Raw genomic sequence first — 19,045 nt, forward strand, 5'->3', positions numbered from 1 at the left:
TCTTGGTTTGGTGGTCTACAGTAGACTCCCACAACAGTTTCACTCCCTTTTGCATGTCCCTTAATTCTTACCCACAAGCTTTCAACCTGTTCTACCTCCCCCCCTGGATAGAACTCAATACATTTCAGTTGCTCTCGCACATAAAAGAGCAACACCACCGCCTCGCCTTGTTGGTCTGTCTTTCCTAAATAGTACATAGCCATCCATGACAACATTCCAGTCATGGGAGCTGTCCCACCATGTTTCAGTGATTGCAACTATATCATAGTCATGCAATCTAAGGCAGATCTCCAACTCCTCCTGCTTATTTCCCATACTCCGTGCATTGGTATATAAGCACTTCAGAGAGGGAGTTAAGCCACCAGTTTTCACTCTTGCTATCTGACCATTCCTGGCCACTTCCTTGGTTACTAACTTATTAGTGAGCCCTGTGTTATTATTGCCCCATGTACCACCATTATCCACCTCGAGTAGGACAGTAGTCTTAAGGCTGTCCTTAGGCTCATCTCTAGTGAGCCTGGTTTTATCCCCTTCTCCCTTTGAGCCTAGTTTAAAGCCCTTTCAACGAGCCCCACCAACTCCTGTGGGAGGATCCTTTTTCCCCTTTGAGACAGATGTACTCTATCTGTCGCCAGCAGACCAGGTGCCATATAAACTTCCCCATGATCAAAGAACCCAAAATTCCAACGGTGGCACCAGTCTCTGAGCCATGTGTTAATCAGGTGTATTTTCCACCCTCTTTCAGTCTTTTTCCCTACCACTTGAGGTATTGATGAAAACACCACCTGCGTGCCCGAACCTTCAACTAGTTGCCCCAGTGCCTTGAAGTCCTTTTTGATTGCCTTTAGACTTCTCTCTGCAACCTCATCATTACCAATCTGGGTAACTAACAAAGGGTAATAATCAGAGGGCTGCACCAGAGCAGGGAGCTTCCTTTTAACATCTCTAATCCAAGCCCCAGGGAGGCAGCAACTTCCCTGTGGGATGGGTCTGGTCGACAAATGGGCCCCTCTATTCCCCTCAGAAGAGAGTCGCCTACTACAATTACCCTCTTTTTCTTCTTAGTTGAAGAAGTCATAAGATGTGGGGATGAGTGACAAGCTGTGGGCGACTCACTGGATGGATCCTTATCTCCATCTTCATTCACCTGACAAGTCCCAAAGCCCCATACCTATTGTACAATGGCAACTGTGAAGGTGAGGGGGACCGAGAAGGTTTTCTCTTGCCTCTCTGAGGTGGGACCTCTCTCCATTCCCCCTTGTCCCTTATGTCCCCGCCTTTGGCCTGGTGACAGGAGAGGAGAGGGTCCTCCACTTCTTGTAGAGTCTCTTCCTGCTGCTTTTGCCTCAGAGTGTGGCTCCACCAATCTATCTCGCTTTCACACTCTCTGATCCTTCTTAATCTTTCTACCTCCTCTCTCAGTTCAACCACCTGCCTGAGCAGGTCATTTGATCACACCGCACACAAGCGGTGTCTCTGACTCCCTCTAGTTTGAGGGCCAGGCTCAGGCACTCGCTCGAGTGCAGGAGCTCGATCTGAGTTCCCACATTCTTCCTCACTGTGGCTCTTGGCCGTGTTGTGACCATGTTCTTCTCTCTGGCCGGGAGGGAACCAACCACTGTTTGCTGCTTCCCACACGCCCTGCTCACACGTCCCTGCAGGCTGCTGTTCCTCTTCTCCCCTCACCCTGGCTGGCCGATCTCTTAGAGAGATCCAACTCACCTCCTGCACTGGCAGAGACTCAGCGCCCTGCCCAACGAGCTGCAAACAGCAGCTCAGCTGTAACTGCCCAACGAGCTGCAAAATGGCTGTGGACCCCCCTCCCCAGGGCACACACAATCACTGTTTGCTCGCACTATGCCCTGTGGGCAGTGACTAGTCGCTCCCCTCCTGGAGGCTTCTCATCACCTGATCAACAGCGGGTGGTGCTGGCTCTGCCTGGGCTATCTCAGCAGCCTGCCCACCAACAGACAGCCCCCAGCAAAGGCAAAGGGCTTTTCCCGGCTTCAAAAAAGCCCCAAAAAGAGCTTTTCACCGGCCCTTTTTGCTGCAGATCCCTTCCCCAGTGCAGTCTTACCTGCCCTGAAGCTGGTCTCTGTGGTAATAGAGTAGAATATTTTCAGTTGGAAGGGACCTACAACGATCATCTAGTCCAACTGCCTGGCTACTTCAGGGCTGACCAAAAGTTACAGCATGTTATTAAGGGCATTGTCCAAATGCCTCTTAAACACTGACAGGCTTGGGGCACCAACCACCCCTCTAGAAAGCCTGTGTTTGACCACCCTCTCGGAAAAGAAATGCTTCCTAATGTCCAGTCTAAACCTCCCCTGGTGCAAATGAGTTGCAAAGACTATTTTCATTTTTTTCATTTCTAAAGAAAAAAATCTACATTTATAGCTTCAGTTCATATGAAATACAAAGATGTTGTAGGAAGGTGATGGAAGGAAGAGTTTAACTATAAATAAATTCATAGTTTAGCGTGAGGTAGTTATCACCAGACAGTCATTATCCAGTTTGTTTCACCTGGATGGGAGGTGACTCCAAGCACCGAGGGTATTAGCAGTTCTAAGGCCTAAGTAGTAGGTAGGGCACAACAACTCTTTGGGATAACCATAAGGTAACAGTTTGATTTAGTTATTGCTCAGCTGAGATCTTTGGAAATGTCTGAATCTCAACAGAACATTTTCCCCCCACAAAAAGGCTTTGAGGGTTTAAGGTCACACTCTACAATCAAGATCTTCTTCACTAATAACTAGTACAAGAATTTCACTTAAGGACCATGCCCCAGGCATATGCTGCGCAAGTATTCTGACAACTCTTGATAATCAGAGCAGGGAGAACGGCTTTTTGTAGTTTTCTTTTGATTTTGTAAATCAATGTATGTATATTTGGACTGCAGGTACATTATTTGTTTTCCTTGGTAAACAAATTCCTAACATTTTGCCTTGCTAAGGGCACTTTGTGAGTGACAAACACCATTCCTATGAGTCTGGAGTAGTGGTTTGCAGTGCTTGGCATCCTGAAGCATTTCTTAAGGGAGTTTGAGCTACGTGGAGCAGTTAAATCAAGGCGTTGACATAACAGAGACATCTTCAAGTGACTAGCATTGGCCAGGGCTTCTTGCCAAGTGGCAGGACAGTGAGGATGCAGGTGCATTCTCAGCCATCTCCTGTCAAGCATGTAGCAGCTGGGTACAGGAGACACGAGACTGTCAAGGGGAGTATCTAAACTATCCTCCCCTCAGAAAAGGAGCTGTTATAGGTAAGTCTCCTCTGTCAGATCATGATGGCACAGATCATGACGGCAACTCCCAATTGCTAGACAGCAACTTCAGGAACCTCACTACTGATTTACTACTAGAAATTAGAAGGACATGTGTTTCCCTCACAAATCAGTATGTTCTGAGGTAAGCCAATGCAGAATTGGCAAAAATTGGCTGGCAAAACTGAAATCCTGATCTTAATTTATTACCAACACTGCAGTTGTAATAATAACTTTCATATTCTAGTGTGTTCTGTTTTGGTCTGCTGAAAAATTTTGCTTTGTTTTCTGCACGTACTCCAGTCCCTCCCCTATGCTATGAGCTAGTTATTCTTCACCATGACACTGGATAGAAACCAGTCACAGAAAATAGTGCTCCTGCTATGGTGATCCAAACAGTGCTGTGATAAGCATCTTATACCTTGTGATTTTCCAGGTGAGTCTGTAGAGCTGCTCTGCTTTTTGTTAGCTGCTTTGGATCTTGTGCAATCTTCTCTCGTCCAATAGCTACCAGCTCTGCAAATCCATGAAGTAAGTCCTCGTACTGGCTCTCACTGATGGAAGGAGAGTTCAGCTCCGCATACTTTGCTTTAAGAATCCCCCACATGTCATCCAAAACATCCTACAATGTGAATACAGTTTAGTGACTCATGAAGGACAGAAATGAATCCTACAAACCAGCACACGCAATTGCAGGACGCAAAATAACCAATAAGTGTTTTGATGCTAAAAATACATTGCTTAGAAGAATCAAACCTCGCTGAGTAAGTGGCAACTGTACTGCGCTCTTACCTCTAATTTATAAGCTTCCTGGATTAAGGTGACAGGTAACTGAAATCTTTCCCCATATCCTCTCAGTTTTGCTACTTGGTTTTCAAAGTCTTGCAGCTCCAAAGCCCAGGCATCAGTTTTCTGCATTAAGGACAAAACAAGCTATTAGGAAGAGTTCTGTTTCATTAAACTTCCCATTACCACTGGCAGGGCAGCTGACCCAGGGGCTGGATCTCTGCTGTGCTACCACTTCATAAGCTCACAATGAGACACTGAGATCCAATGAGCTTATAAGCTAAATAGACAAGACTGTTCATGACACAGCTTACTGGGTTCACACAGCACAGCCAGGAAAGGAATTCAGGTCTTGTGTCTCAGTCCAACATTCAACATGCATTTCAATTTACTAATTCAAGAACAGCTGTTAAAAGGAATTGTGGACTTGGAAAATACCATTTTTTCTTATGAATTAGAAAGACTCAGTCAGGGATGGATTAAGATAGGTTCTCTCTGAAGGAAGGGAACTTAGGTACTTCTGGCATTCCTTTTCCAGGACTGGTTACTTGACAGAATATATCTAAGGCAGCAGTTCCTGCTAGGGGATTCAGCAGTTATGAATATAGCTTTCAGCCTGGCAGAAAGTTATGCCTGTAAACAAGGTTATGAGCCTGTAACAAAAAAAGTTCCAGGACACCCTCTTTGCTTCACCAGCAAGTAGGTAGATGGATGATGACCATTATGAGGAGGATATGCAGTCTATTAATTTTTAATTCTCTGCTAATCCCTACGAAGGTCAAAGAAAATAGCTTAACTGGTCAAATGCCATACGATCAGTGCTCATAAATGCTGAACATTAGATATAAATACTGGAGTCCTATTCCCACAAAGAAAAGCTAGTTTTACATATAAAAAGGCGTTAACATGTGAAGTGTGGTACTTTGCATAGCTCTTTTCCTTCCCTGCCATAGTATGGGGTGTATTTGCTCTGAGAGGTTGTGGAGAGACTGGTTCTTCCACTCCAACTACTAAAAGGACTGGAATTAGGCCTGACTATGGATTGGGGTGTAGTAAAAAAAAAAAAAAAAAAAAAAAAAGGGTGGCGAATACTGAACTCTCTCCTTCCCCCATTCTTAAAACTTGAGTGAGACTCAAACTTTGGAAAATATTAAACTTAACAGATTGCAGAAAACTGGAATAGCTAATACTGTGAGTTTTTGCTCTCCTTCCCTTTGAATGAAATTACCTGAAGCTCTTCAGAAATATTATGTCCATGTATTACATTCAAGCATTGTTGCAGAGCAGCTTTTTTCTCAGTTAACTGATCATAAAGCAGCCTGGTTTCATTCTGCAAAAGAAACAAACATCAGAAGTATATCACATCTCAGGAATATAGTAATGACAAGACAAAATTGCACAGCAAAAAAAATGGTTACCTCTTAAGGCAAAAGCACTTTTTCCTCTTAAAAAAACAAACAAACAAACCAAAATAAAGCATGTGCATTAGGGGCTTAAAGCAGTAATTTAGAGAGGGAAATTCTGTAGTCTGTGTAGTGTAAGAAAGCAGATTACTCTATCACAATGATCCTCTATGACCGTAAAAATCAGTGAAACTTACAGCGAAACAAATTCTTCTCTTCTAAAAATGAGAAAATGAGCCCATTACTGGCAACTGATGGAGCTCCATGGATTCTGCATAAGTAAACACTGCAAGACTAGTCCTGCTACTGTTTGGAGACAACATCCCAGTGATCTTCAAAGGAACTGTTTTATTATTCAGCAGTAATGAGCTAGGCTGACTTGCAGATGATGAGCACACTGGAGTTTTGCTGGACATTGGAAACTGTATTTCAGAGACCGGGCTCTTCTTTTCTTACTTCAGCCTAAATACCTGATCTGAATATTTTCCAGCAACAGCTAGCAGATTTAGCCCATCACAAGAATCTACAGAAAAGCTTCTCACTATCTGCCTTTCCGAAAAAGAACAAAAAAATGCAGATTTGCAAAACTATGGCTTCTGCTGCTGTGGTACAAAATCTAAAGGAACAGTAAATACAACGGGTCAAATCAACCTCCAATACACAGCTAAAAGTAGCCCAGTGCCAGACATGGCACCAAAAGGGAAGAAGCCTGCCTCTCCTGAGTCCACACAGCAGCAGAAAGAATATACAAAATCCTCCTTGGCCTAATCCCTACACACAGAAACTTCCTTTACCCCGTAGCTCAGCATGCATGGGATCCCAGGTTAGGTCCATCCTTTCTACATGCAAATTTTCTGCTGTAATCAAGGCCTCTAAGGTAGTCAGCATTGAAAACAGCACTGTAAACAGCAAAATTAATTCGCCTCTTGAGAGGCCAAGACAAGTTTGTTTTGTACCAAAAAAAAAGAAAGCCCATTATAGATCACTCATCTGTAACCCAAATGCATTAACACTGACAAGTCTAACAGATGCTGTGAACCAAGATGTGCATTTGGCAGTGGAGTACCTGATAATTGCTATTATGATCCAGCCCAGCTTTCATTGAGTTGCTCCTTGAAGAAGTGGCAGCTTGAGTTTGTTCGAGCCGTGCCTGCAAGTTGTTAAAGCACTCGCAGAACACATCTGTGCTCCCACCAGCGCAGCTAATAGACATTAGAAGATCATCCTTTTTATCACTCAAATCAGCATGAAGTTTTTGCAGCTCAACGGAAAGAGTCTAAAGGGTTGAAAGAAAGATAACATAAGTGAAAATGGTCTCTGTCCAAGGACTCTTGCCTGTAATAGGCAGCAGGACTCAAGTTGATAATTGTTGTTAAAAGACATAGGCCCAAATCAGTGCAACACCAAATAGTTTGGTGGTGTTATTCCTGAATTAATACCAGCAAAACAGGAAATATCAGGCCATATATATTCTGTTGTATCAGAAACCCACTGGGGTTTCTCCTTGCCTGGATGCTTTAGGACAGTTACCTCATAAAGTGCCTGCTGCATGGCTGCCTCTTCGGTGGAAAGGACTGAAGTGTTTAACATCTCCTCCATGTTATTCAAACATCGGCTGATTGCCAGAAGCAGCTCAAACAATTTTCTGTCCAAGTTGGAAGAGACTTCTTCTGCTACATTATCCTAGGTAAAGGCAAGTGAGAAGTTTTCAGTACTCTCACCCAAGGCATGGCTAAGATTTATTTACTCATATAAGGTTAGAGGTTCAGTCTGCTAGTAATAAAATGGAATTAATGAAATACTGAGAGACAGACTTGGATGAGACAGTTATATGCATGTAATATTCAGAGCTGTCAGGCCAAAGCTGAGACAACGACCCTTTATGTATTGGGAGTGGCTGTGGTCTTACAGGTTGCTAATCTCAGGAGTTGGCACAACACAATTTGTCTTGTCAGCTCCAATACTGCAGATTTACTGAAATCATTCACAGGCTCCTTGCTTTACACAGTTGGAGGAGTTCTACCCACACTAGCAAATTGTTGGATTCAGGTAGCAGAAGTATCATAGCTGAAACTTGAAATGTTTCCTTTCAAAATCCTAAGGTGATTTCTACATTATAGTCCATAGCTCATGCAAAAGCCATAGTACAGTGAACACCATCTGCAATAATATGATTATTAGCTACATTTCCCAGTGTCCAAACAGTGTCTTGTGTCTAGAATCCCTGGTATTTTTTGCAATGCTAGGACACGCCATTTTTACCTGTGCATGCACCACATTTGCTTCTTGGCTTAGGTCTCCCAGCTGGACAGTGTAAGTTTTCAGTTCTTCCACAGTTGGGGCTCCTGCACTAGCGAATGTGCCTCGGGGTAGCACGTTCATCTTTGTTGTAATCTAACATTTGGAAAAAGAACATTGCAATTAGGTGAACAGCTCAAATGAAGACAGGGCTATGGGCAACTAGATAACACTCCTCTCAAAAAGCATTAAAATGATAGTTTCAAGGCATTGATATAAAGCACCTGGATAGCAGGATTCCCTTTTTACTGGCAAAAATCAGTTGGGTAGGCTATGCCCTGATGGGAGATTGACTGAAAAAGGAGCTTCTGATTCCCAGCTTTAAAGGCTACAAGTTGTGGTTTGTCTTAAGGCAGCCCTGCCGCCCACTGCAGTCTAAGTCTTGCCTGAAAAAGAGCTGACATTCGTCCTTTCACATGACTGATATTCTTCAGAATATGGCAGAACAAAATTTAAGCCAGAGATTAGTCTTGACCAAAATGTTCTCACTTGCAAGAACTGAGACTTAACCCACATTCACGAAAATCAGCTGCGAGCTTGCTGGCTAACTCTCTTAGTTCCCTGGAAAGAATTAAGCAGATAACGCCTGGTCTGAATGTTAACTACCTGTGTGTTCCCACACTATGCTTAGTAGTCACTACTTCAGAGGCATTATTTACCTCAAACTAAAAGACAATCATGAAAACAGTATGCAGTAACAATTTCCTCTTGAGAACACTTGCACAGATTTCAGTTATCTGATGAAGAGACATGATACAATGATGCAGGAAGATACTCTAATTGCTATCTTTACCACAACCAACTGCCCGCAGAAGGGAGTGTTTTACTGAACTTAAACGGACCTGAGGTTCCACAAGCTGGCAGAGAGGAGATTTCATCTTTGATGACAGCTCTTGTTGTAAATATTGCCATTTATTACCCGTTTCGTCCTTTGGAGCTAAGGTGAGATCAGCCTGCTTGCTCTTTGGATCAGATTCTCCATTGCTGGATTGAGAAAACATTGTTAGAATGGCAAATACTGAAGCAGACAAAGCAAAATTAGATTTGCAAGACTTCTTATATAAGATTAGTTTCTATTGCTCCTGCCCCCAAACCAGAGTGAAATCAAGTGCATGGATGATCTTTAATCCAAGCTTTGACACATTTCTTTGGGCTTTTCCCTTCCTGTGAAACACCCTAGGGGCCTGCTGGCAGCCTCCATCTCTGAAATGACAATGTGAGGAGCATAGTCCTGTAGCCAGTCTTGGTTCCATGCTGGAAGGTGCATGATCCCAATGCCCTGTTTTCAAAAATGCTGCCTTTAAACCTGGCTAGGTATCTGCGTGCATTTGTACAGCAATGGCTGTGAACAGAGATACCAAACTTGTCTCCAGATGGGCCTGCTTTAGTTTATGGCAGGAGTCAGTCCTGCCTGATATGGGGACTGACTTCAAACACTCTGGAGTCAGCCCAGTACCAAGGAGGCTGTCACATAAATAAGACTCGATTTGTTGATGACAGAAATCTCCCAGCTTCTGCAATTTTTCTTCTAAAGGCACACATCCCTGCACAGAAACAATGGTGCCACTGCAAAGTTTCAGCAAGTTTAGGCAGTTTTACATCACTGAATCTGGTAACTGATTTCATTATTTTGTACCTTGGTTCTAATTTCTGAGTCACACTGTCCTCAAACCATGGCTGCATTTTCTCCACACACAATTCAATGAAGTCAATGAGGCTTTTCTGCTCAGCTGCTTTTGCTTTCAGATCCTGTGCACAGAGAATAGCATGAACAGTAAAATCAGTTATGTGCACTGAATTTATCTGAATCTTTAGCTTCAAATTCATCTTCATAAGCAATGTCTATATAGATTCAGATTTCATAATACATCAATGCTTCAAAGATAGGAGACTGGAGGGATGGGTGATGCCATCTGAATCACTATGATACAAGGCAAGTGTCAGGGTACCATCCAGCTTTGTAGTATTACTAAACCTTTTGCACATGGGATTTTAGGGGTGAGGCCTTTCTCCATCTTGACAAAGTCCCCTAATCGTGGAGGAGAAGGGTGGCTGAAACCTACCCTTGACAGACTTGATCCCACAGTGAAAATTGCAGCAGGTAATAAATGCAGCTGTCCCCCACACCCACAGGGGATGTGGTGCAGCCTGGATCCTGGATAGTAGGAGAATTACCTGTGGGTGCTGGAAACCATTGTGACAAATGAGTGGCTGTTCATCAAGGGAAAGCTGAGGCATGCTGGACTCATTTGAGTGCAGGATCTCAAGGGGTTCTGGGTCGATTGTGTCCCTGTGGTGAATCTGTAAAGAGAGACCCGTTGTGGGAAGCCTTCTAGACTTGACAGGAGGGCAGAACATACAGGTGCAGTCTGAGGAAATGGCAAAAGTGAAGCTGTCTCAGACTTACCATACATAGAACCAGCAGTGCATGAAACACTGTTGCCACTCATGCAAAGATTTCTGCCCAGTTCCATTTACTGAAAGTTTGATCCATTCTAACCTGCTGCTAAAGTCCTCACATTTCTCTCCCTGACAGTTACAAGGCTTGTTTTGCTTTTCTTGTTAGCAAATTGATACTAACCCTCCACTCTTATTGTTTGTCCAAATTATAGGGATGTACAATTTACACTTATAAATTTGCTCATGCATCTGGATTTGCTGTCTGTCTCTGCTCACAGACATATTTCAACAGGAGCCTTTACCAGTGCTAATTTTCTCCTGGGCCATGCAAGTTCCCTTTTAGACTGTGCTCCTCCAGCACTGGAGAGACTGTGGCTACTCTTACACAAACACAGTAGGTGGGTTTCTCTGGCCCCTTGCACAACAGAATAGGAATTAGCTCTGAAGTTGGGAGTTACTGTCTCACCCATTGGGAAACTCAGCAAAGAGTGTGCAGCTGTGGTGCAGGAGAGCTGGCGGAGTCACTGCCCTTGCCATTTATGCATTCTTCAAAGAGAAAGTTACTGCTTAAAGGCCTCTCTGCTGTGATACTGTCACAGACAAACATCATTTTATTCAAAGGCATTTAAAAAAACGAACCAAAACAAAAAACCTTTTTATCCTTTTCACATACTCCTTGCAAAATCTTGACCTCTTATCACTGAGCGCTTAAAGCACAAAAGATGCTGTTCAGAGACTCATTAAAAATCCACTATTTGCTGCAAACTACAAATAATTATACAGCGCTGTAAAGCAGAAAATAGCAAGTCTGACATTTCTGATTGACTTTTCTTCCTTCCTTGCTTCACATGGTGAGCTCTAATTGTTCTTCTGCAACTGCAGCACATTAAAGCACCGTGACTCTCTCACTCTTGCTCTGCATAGCATTCATATGCTTTACCTCCTCTTCATTGTGTTTGTTTTGAAGTATCATCTGGATTTCTTCCAAATTGCACTTCACTTCCTTCAGCTTCAAGGAAAGAGCCTCTGCCCTTTGTTGGTAGTCTGCACTATCTCCACCATCTTCCAGCAAAGAAAGGACCTTTTGTTCAGTCTCCGATAATATCACCTAGAAGGGACAGCAGTCAATTATTCATTCTGTACAACACTCCTTTCCTGATAACATTCTGAAGTCAATGCTCACACTTCCCCTGTCTGAAAAGAATAGAAACATACAGGCAAAAAGAGAAAAAGCTGCAAACCCCCTAGATTTTCTCCAATACAGTCTCTTTTTATTCTGAAAAATAAAATAAATTTTATACAGAGTTAGTCTTAAAACTGTTTCAAACAACAGCCTCTACAGGAAGTTAACTCAGATACGGAGTAATAAAAGAGGAGAGCAGAAATGACAGACTCCATTTGGATGCAACCAAGAAGACAGCACACCACAATGGGGGAGAAGGAGGCGGAGCACTGACTTATCACATCACCCTTTGGGAGGAATGATGCCGAATTACCAAAACATAGTAACGTTACAGTGTGTCAGCACAGCCATTGTAAACTGTTGGGATCTGGCTTTTGAATCAAGCAGCTGTGAATCAAAGTGCATCTCTGCATTACTTTAAACTCATGTTTTTAAGGTGAGTGTGGAGACAGGTACCATGGCTAAACTGCAAAGTAATCAACTGTAATAAATTAGCTGCTTTACATCATAAGTCCGTATCTAGAGACTGTTTCTGCTTCATGCTCTGTGTATTTTTCTGCGTACATCTTGACTAGGTTAGGAAAACCTCCCCCCTCACCAAGTTCACGTTTTAACATTGAGCCAAACCATTAAAAGCCGACAGGAATTCAGCAGCGCATACAGCTGCCTGAAGCCTGCTTGGTTTTACTTGTTGGAACTGCCCCGTTGAAGCCTATGATGACATGAAGGCTGGGAAGGATCCATACACAGCCAGCTACTTAGGTGCAGTCAGGATCCTAATTCCCACAGAGTTCAGCACCCAAGCGCTCGGCTGAATCACAGCCTAAACCCAGAAGCACTTCTTGGCATAGATTCAATTCCTATTAAAAAAAAAAACCACCCACGACCAACAACACAGCAGCTGGAAATGTGGAAATGTCTCCTAGTAATTTAAAATGAGGACATTTTGGTATTGGCTCCTCTATGGTGAGTGAAGTTTGTTGCTTTAGGTAGACTCAGTGCTTGAAGCAAACTGGTACACCAGACTGGCACAGCAGGGGACTTCAAAGTGGCATGCCTGCACATTTTCATTTAATCTGCGTGCCAGGGAAAAAAGCTGCGTGGCAGAACTCCCACCTACCCCAGCCCCTCATGCCAGTCCTGTATTCCTCCACCTGTTTTCACCAACAGGTACCACCCACTCCTTTCCTTACGCTGCCATCGGGGGCAAGAGGCTGCCCTAGAAGTAAGGCAGTATGTCCAAATTACACCACTGCTCACAGAGGGCAGGGAAAAAGCCCCTGTCTTTCTACCTATACTGGCAGCTTTTTGCAAAAAGTGCAAGAGAATAATTTACCAGCTTGGAAGCTATCTTATACCAGTCTTTTAAATCAGCCTGACCAAAACAGAAAGTGAAAATGTCAAAAGAAAAAAAAAAATCCTTTTTTTTTCTAGCTGATTTATCATGATTGAGACCAAAGAAAAATTGCCTTTTAATAGAGGATTCAAACTACACTAAGCCATGTTTCTGAAAATAATCCAAAGAAAAATAAAGCTTTAAAAATACTCAAGAGTTCTACCTAAATCCCCCAGATGCATAAAGATCCCAACTCTAAAAATAGGTATTTTAACTAAGCCCTTGGAAAGCTGCACCTGAAACTGAAGCCAAGCAGTCACCTGTTTTCTGCACAGTGTAACAAAGTCGATTAAGTCGTGAGAGGAGAAGCAGTAAGCATAACTTTTCTGCAGGCACACAACCCAGGGAAGGGTGACTTGTTTGGATGGCAGCAGCAAACTGACCACTCCCTCTTACCTGGTAATCAGCAAGCTGCAGTTCCACCACCTGCAGCATTTTGGGGGTCAGCTGGTCAGACCCCAGGGACATTTTAGTTTTGTCTAGCCATTGTTCCAGCTCAGCAACCTGGGCCTGGCACATGTGGAGGATTGTTTCTGGCTCAGGCCTACCACCATCCACAGCTTGTCCCGCTTTCCCTCGAGAGCCCCATGTGGCACTGGGGACAGGAGGCGGCTTGTCACTCTAAAGCAAAGCACATGAAAGAAATATGGTTATCTGATTTGTTCTTTCTTTCCCCTCCCCTTACCAGTGGGAAATGTTTAACTTTCACACTCACATAGCTCCGAAACCACTCTGCCACCGTGTATCCAGATTAAAAAAAAAAAAAAAAAAAGAAGGCAGAAAGAAAAAGAAAGGGAAAGTCAGGAGCCAGGTGATCCGGGATCTGGTGTAACAGGTTTCCAGGCAGCGATTCGCACAGGTATACCTGGGCGCACAGGAAGTGGGGTGACTCACCATTAACCAGTTCTCCCCTGAGGAGAGATGTTTTCCTGTGGGAGTCAGATGTAAAAGCAATGCAGTTGAAAGCTGCAAAACAAGCTGTTGGGCAACGCGTATAAGCTATTTGCATGTGTTTGGTTCCAACAGTCAAATATGCTTTATTCAGGCTCTAGGTCACACAGAAAAAACTGGTGTATTCTTAAGTATGTCTTGTGGAATTCTTTTTTGCCCTCCTTTAAGAAGCAATATTGCACACTTCCATAATCAGGAGAAGTCTAAAGTGCTTGGAGATATCAGCAGTCGCTTGGAAGGCTGTACAGGTCTGTATGTACCTCCACACATGCAAATACTGGTACTTAGTAAGGAAATCAAGCACAACACCACAAGAACAAAACTACCTGTACACTCCCACGGCTCTAGAGTATACATTCAGACAACCGAGATGGTCAGTGGTAGTGCACAAGCTCCATGTCAAAACGAGATTTGGCAGAAAATCAGAGAGCAAAATTGCATTGCTTCAGCTATCAACGTCTTACTTGAATCATTACTGTTCTTGTTTGCCTCTGAGATAGCATGGGACAGTGCCATTAAACACAGAAACTAAATCTGAGTATACAGACCCCAGGACAGTCTAAATGTGTCTATTGAGGTATACACGACTGAAGAAATAAAAAAGTTAGCAGCTTACTTCAACCTCCACCTGAAATTTCCAGCTCTAGTACTGAGCCTGTTTGTTTTAGTTCATTCATTTAAATAACAAAACATTACACGTGTATAAAACTGCACATGCCACCCTTTCGTCACACATATATGAGTACATAAGCATTTAGTGCACACTCACGGCATGCTCTGCCCCTCCCAAGCTAGACACTGTAACTGCAGTAAACTTTATCCCCTTCCTCTACAGAAACTGTAGTAAGTCCCTTCCAACTGAAATAGTCTAGTCTAGTCTATTCTAAATAAAAACTCAGATATACAGTCAAATTAGTTGAATAAAACAAACTGGCATTGTCTGCACAGCTGTAACTATGTTCATGCACACGTCATGTGTTCGTGTGCCAAGACCAAGACCATGGAGGCACCATGGAGTGGACAGTTACCACTGCTCAACCGACACACAGTAATTCAAACATTTTTCTGAATTCTAAATTACGTTTTAGGCTGCTAGAACTGAATTTGGAAGCAGGTATGTTTTCATGGGAGGGACAACATGCCAGAGGGAGGAAATGGTATCATTTAGCAATCACTAGGATAGTAGAATTATTTACTGTGCAGTTAAGGTCTAAATGGATAATATAAATATAATCAACTCCATAAATCTCTACACATATACACATCTCTAGGGAAAACAAATAGATTTACCATTTATAAAAATAAATGTCTGCCTGTCTCCAAATACTAATTGATCTTGTAAATAAATCATTTAATAAAAAGTTTTTTAAAAATCACTTGCTACGGGGAGTTGTGTAGCATATAAAAATGTCAGTGTAGCAAAACACTGAAGTGAAAAAGATGTTACAAGCAAAAAGCTGTCTGGTATGGCTTGAGGAAAGAAGACCTTCTCTAAGAAACCTCTCTACTTGAGCGGAGAAAGACACAATCACAGAATCACAGAATGGTTAAGAGTTGGAAGGGACCTTTGGAGATCATCTAGTCCAACCCCCGGCAAAGCAGGTTCACCCAGAGCATGTTGCACAGGGTCGCATACAGGAAGGTTTTGAGTATCTCCAGAGAAGGAGACTCCACAACCTCCCTGGGCAGCCTGTTCCAGTGCTCTGTCACCCTCAAAGTAAAGAAGTTCCTCCTCATATTCAGATGGAACTTCCCATGTTTCAGTTTGTGCCTGTTGCCCCTTGTCCTGTCGCTGGGTACCACTGAGAAGAGTCTGGTCCCCTCTTCTTGACACCCACCCCTGAAGTATTTGTAAGTGCTGATAAGATCCCCTCTCAGTCTTCTCCAAGCTGAACAGACCCAGCTCCCTCAGCCTCTCCTCAGAAGAGAGATGCTTCAGTCCTCTGACCATCTTTGTAGCCCTTCACTGGACTCTCTCCAGTAATTCCTTGTCTTTCTTGAACTGGGGGGCCCAGAATTGGATACAGTACTCCAGATGTGTCCTCACCAGGGCCGTGTAGAGGGGCAGGATAACCTCCCTTGACCTGTTGGCCACACTCTTCCTAATGCACCCCAGGATACCATTGGCCTTTCTGGCCACAAGAGCACATTGCTGGCTCATGGTGAACTTGTCCACCAGAACACCCAGGTCCTTCTCTGCAGAGCTGCTCTCCAGTAGGTCAGCCTCCAACCTGTACCGGTGCATGGGGTTATTCCTCCCAAGGTTCAGGACTCTACACTTGCTTTTGTTGAACTTCGTGAGGTTCCTCTCTGCCCATCTCTCCAGCCTGTCCAGGTCTCACTGAATGGCAGCACAGCCTTCTGGTGTATCGGCCACCCCTCCCAGTTTTGTGTCATCAGCAAATTTGCTGAGTGTACACTCTGTTCCGTCGTCCAGGTCACTGATGAATAAGTTGAACAGGACCGGACCCAGTACTGACCCCTGGGGAACACCACTAGCCACAGGCCTCCAACTAAGACTGAGCACCGCTGATCACAACCCTCTGGGCTCTGTTGTTCAGCCAGTTCTCAATCCACCTCACTGTGCACTCATCTAAGCCACACTTCTTGAGCTTTCCTATGAGGATGTTATGGGAGACAGTGTCAAAAGCCTTGCTGAAGTCAAGGTAGACAACATCCACTGCTCTCCCCTCATCAACCCAGCCAGTCATGTCGTTATAGAAGGCTATCAGATTGGTCAAGCATGATTTCCCCTTGGTGAATCCATGTTGACTATTTCTGATGACCTTCTCCACATGCTTAGAGATGGCATCCAGAATGAGCTGCTCCATCACCTTTTCAGGGATGGAGGTGAGGTTGACCGGCCTGTAGTTGCCTGTGTCCTCCTTCTTACCCTTTTCAAAGACTGGAGGGACATTGGCCTTCCTCCAGTCCTCAGGAACCTCTCCTGTTCTCCATGACTTTTCAAAGATGATAGAGAGTGGCTGGGCAATAACATCTGCCAGTTCCCTCAACACTCGTGGGTGCATCCCGTCGGGGCCCATAGATTTGTGGGTGTCCAGTTTGTCTAAATGATCTCTAACTTGATCCTCTTCAACCAAGGGAAAGTCTTCCTTTCTCCAGACTTTCTCTTGTACATCCAGGATCTGTGATTCTTGAGGGCTGGCCTTAGTAGTAAAGACTGTGGCAAAGAAGGCATGTAGTAACTCCGCCTTCTCTGCATCCTCCATCACCAGGGCACCCTCCTCATTCAGCAGCAGACCCACGTTTTCCCTAGTCTTCCTTTTGCTGCTGATGTACTTGAAGAAGCCCTTCTTGTTGTCTTTGATGTCCCTTGACAGACTTAATTCCAAGCAGGCCTTGGCCTTCCTTGTCGCCTCCCTGCATACTCTGACAACCTTTCTGTATTCCTCCCAAGTAGCCTGTCCCTTTTTCCACATTCTGTAGACTTCCTTCTTCCATTTCAGTTTTGTCAGAAGCTCTTTGCTCATCCATGCAGGTCTCCTGCCCCCTTTGCTTGATTTCTTACTCATAGGGATGCACCGATCTTGAGCTTGAAGGAAGTGATGTTTGAATATTGACCAGCTCTCACGGACCCCCCTGCCCTCTAGAGCCCTAACCCATGGGATACCCCCAAGGAGGTCCTTGAAGAGGCCAAAGTCAGCTCTCCTGAAGTCCAGGGTTGTGGTCCTACTTATTGCCCTGCTTCCTCCACGTAGAATCCTGAACTCCACCATCCCATGGTCGCTACAACCCAGGCTACCCTCAACTTTCACATCTCCAACCAGACCTTCGTTATTTGTTAACACGAGGTCTAGCGGCGCACCTCTCCGCGTTGGCTCCTCCACCACCTGTGTCAAAAGGTTATTGTCAACGTTCTGTAGGAACCTCCTGGACTGTGGGTGCCTAGCTATGTTGTCTTTCCAGCAGATATCGGGGTGATTGAAGTCCCCCATGAGAACTAGGGCCTGCGATCGTGAGGCTACTTCCAGCTGTCTGTAGAAGGCCTCATCTACTTCCTCTTCCTGATCAGGTGCCCTGTAGTTAACCCCCACAACAGTGTCACCCATATTAGCCTGCTCCTTAATTCTTACCCATAGGCTCTCTACTCATTCTTCATTCTTCCCTAGGCTTAGCTCGATACATTCCAGTTGCTCTCTCACATAAAGGGCAACTCCACCTCCTCGCCTTGCTGACCTGTCCTTCCTAAAAAGTACGTAACCATCCATGACAGCATTCCAGTCATGAGAGCTGTCCCACCATGTCTCTGTAATTGCAATGAGATCATGGCCCTGCGACCTCACATGGATCTCCAGTTCTTCCTGTTTATTCCCCATGCTGCATGCATTGGTATACAAGCATTTCAGAGAGGTAGCCAAGCATGCAGGTTTCCCAGGAGAGGTGCAAGAGGATCCGTGATATCTACACATACCCTTGAGGCGGTTGGCCTTCTTGTTCCTATCTTGGGAGGCAGCTAAGGAACCTTTCTCTCTGCTCTGATTGGCCTGGCTTGTTCCCCCAATAGAGGCAATGGCATGAGCATTACCGCTCCGGACCCCACCCCCTAAGTCCTTCAGTTTAAAGCCTGCCTCACCAAGTTGGCCAGCCTGCTGCCAAAGATTCCCTTGCCTCTTTTAGACAGGTGGATCCCATCCCTCCCTAACAGGCTATAGTTGTCAAAGAGTGTCCCATTGTCATAAAAGCCAAAACCCTCACGATAGCACCAACCACGAAGCCAAGAGTTGATTTCCATTATACATCTATTTATGGTTGCCCCCTTTCCTCTGACGGGTAAAATGGAGGAGAAGATAAATTGGGCACCAATATTCTTCACTTGCACCCCCAGGCCTTTGTAGTCTTCCTTGATCCTACACAGGTTCCGGCTTGTGGTGTCATTCATGCCCACATGAAAGAGAAGCAGAGGATAGTAGTCCGATCTCTTAACAAGTTGTGGACCCTCTCAGCAATCACAGAATCACAGAATCAACCAGGTTGGAAGAGACCTCAGGGATCATCGACTCCAACCATTGCCCTGACACACCCTGTCAACTAGACCATGGCACGAAGTGCCATGTCCAGTCTTTTCTTAAACACATCCAGAGATGGTGACTCCACCACCTCCCTGGGCAGCCCATTCCAATGTCTAATAACCCTTTCTGTAAAGAAATTCTTCCTAATGTCCAACCTGAACCTCCCCTGGCGAAGCTTGAGGCTGTGCCCTCTTGTCCTATCGCTAGTTGCCTGGGAGAAGAGGCCAACTCCCACTTCACTACAACCTCCCTTCAGGTAGTTGTAGACTGCAATAAGGTCACCTCGGAGCCTCCTCTTCTGCAGGCTAAACAACCCCAGCTCCCTCAGCCGTTCCTC

At 44.5% G+C, this 19,045-nt stretch overlaps 1 protein-coding gene across 1 annotated transcript in view; it reads right to left on the reverse strand.

Annotated features, from left to right (window-relative positions):
* The window catches only part of SYNE2 (spectrin repeat containing nuclear envelope protein 2), a 209,653-nt gene that overhangs the window by 72,140 nt on the left and 118,468 nt on the right, over nt 1–19,045 (reverse strand). Inside the window, exons 68-78 of the mRNA XM_068397626.1 lie at nt 13,124–13,348; nt 11,089–11,256; nt 9,924–10,049; nt 9,385–9,497; nt 8,591–8,732; nt 7,713–7,844; nt 6,981–7,133; nt 6,517–6,726; nt 5,276–5,377; nt 4,054–4,173; nt 3,683–3,883 (exon numbers count right to left, since the gene is read on the reverse strand). Of these exons, the coding sequence (XP_068253727.1) occupies nt 3,683–3,883; nt 4,054–4,173; nt 5,276–5,377; nt 6,517–6,726; nt 6,981–7,133; nt 7,713–7,844; nt 8,591–8,732; nt 9,385–9,497; nt 9,924–10,049; nt 11,089–11,256; nt 13,124–13,348 (1,692 nt within the window). The remainder of the gene's footprint in view (nt 1–3,682; nt 3,884–4,053; nt 4,174–5,275; nt 5,378–6,516; nt 6,727–6,980; nt 7,134–7,712; nt 7,845–8,590; nt 8,733–9,384; nt 9,498–9,923; nt 10,050–11,088; nt 11,257–13,123; nt 13,349–19,045) is intronic.

This window comes from Nyctibius grandis, chromosome 4 (genome assembly GCF_013368605.1).
Source record: "Nyctibius grandis isolate bNycGra1 chromosome 4, bNycGra1.pri, whole genome shotgun sequence".
Classification (NCBI taxonomy): domain Eukaryota; kingdom Metazoa; phylum Chordata; class Aves; order Nyctibiiformes; family Nyctibiidae; genus Nyctibius; species Nyctibius grandis.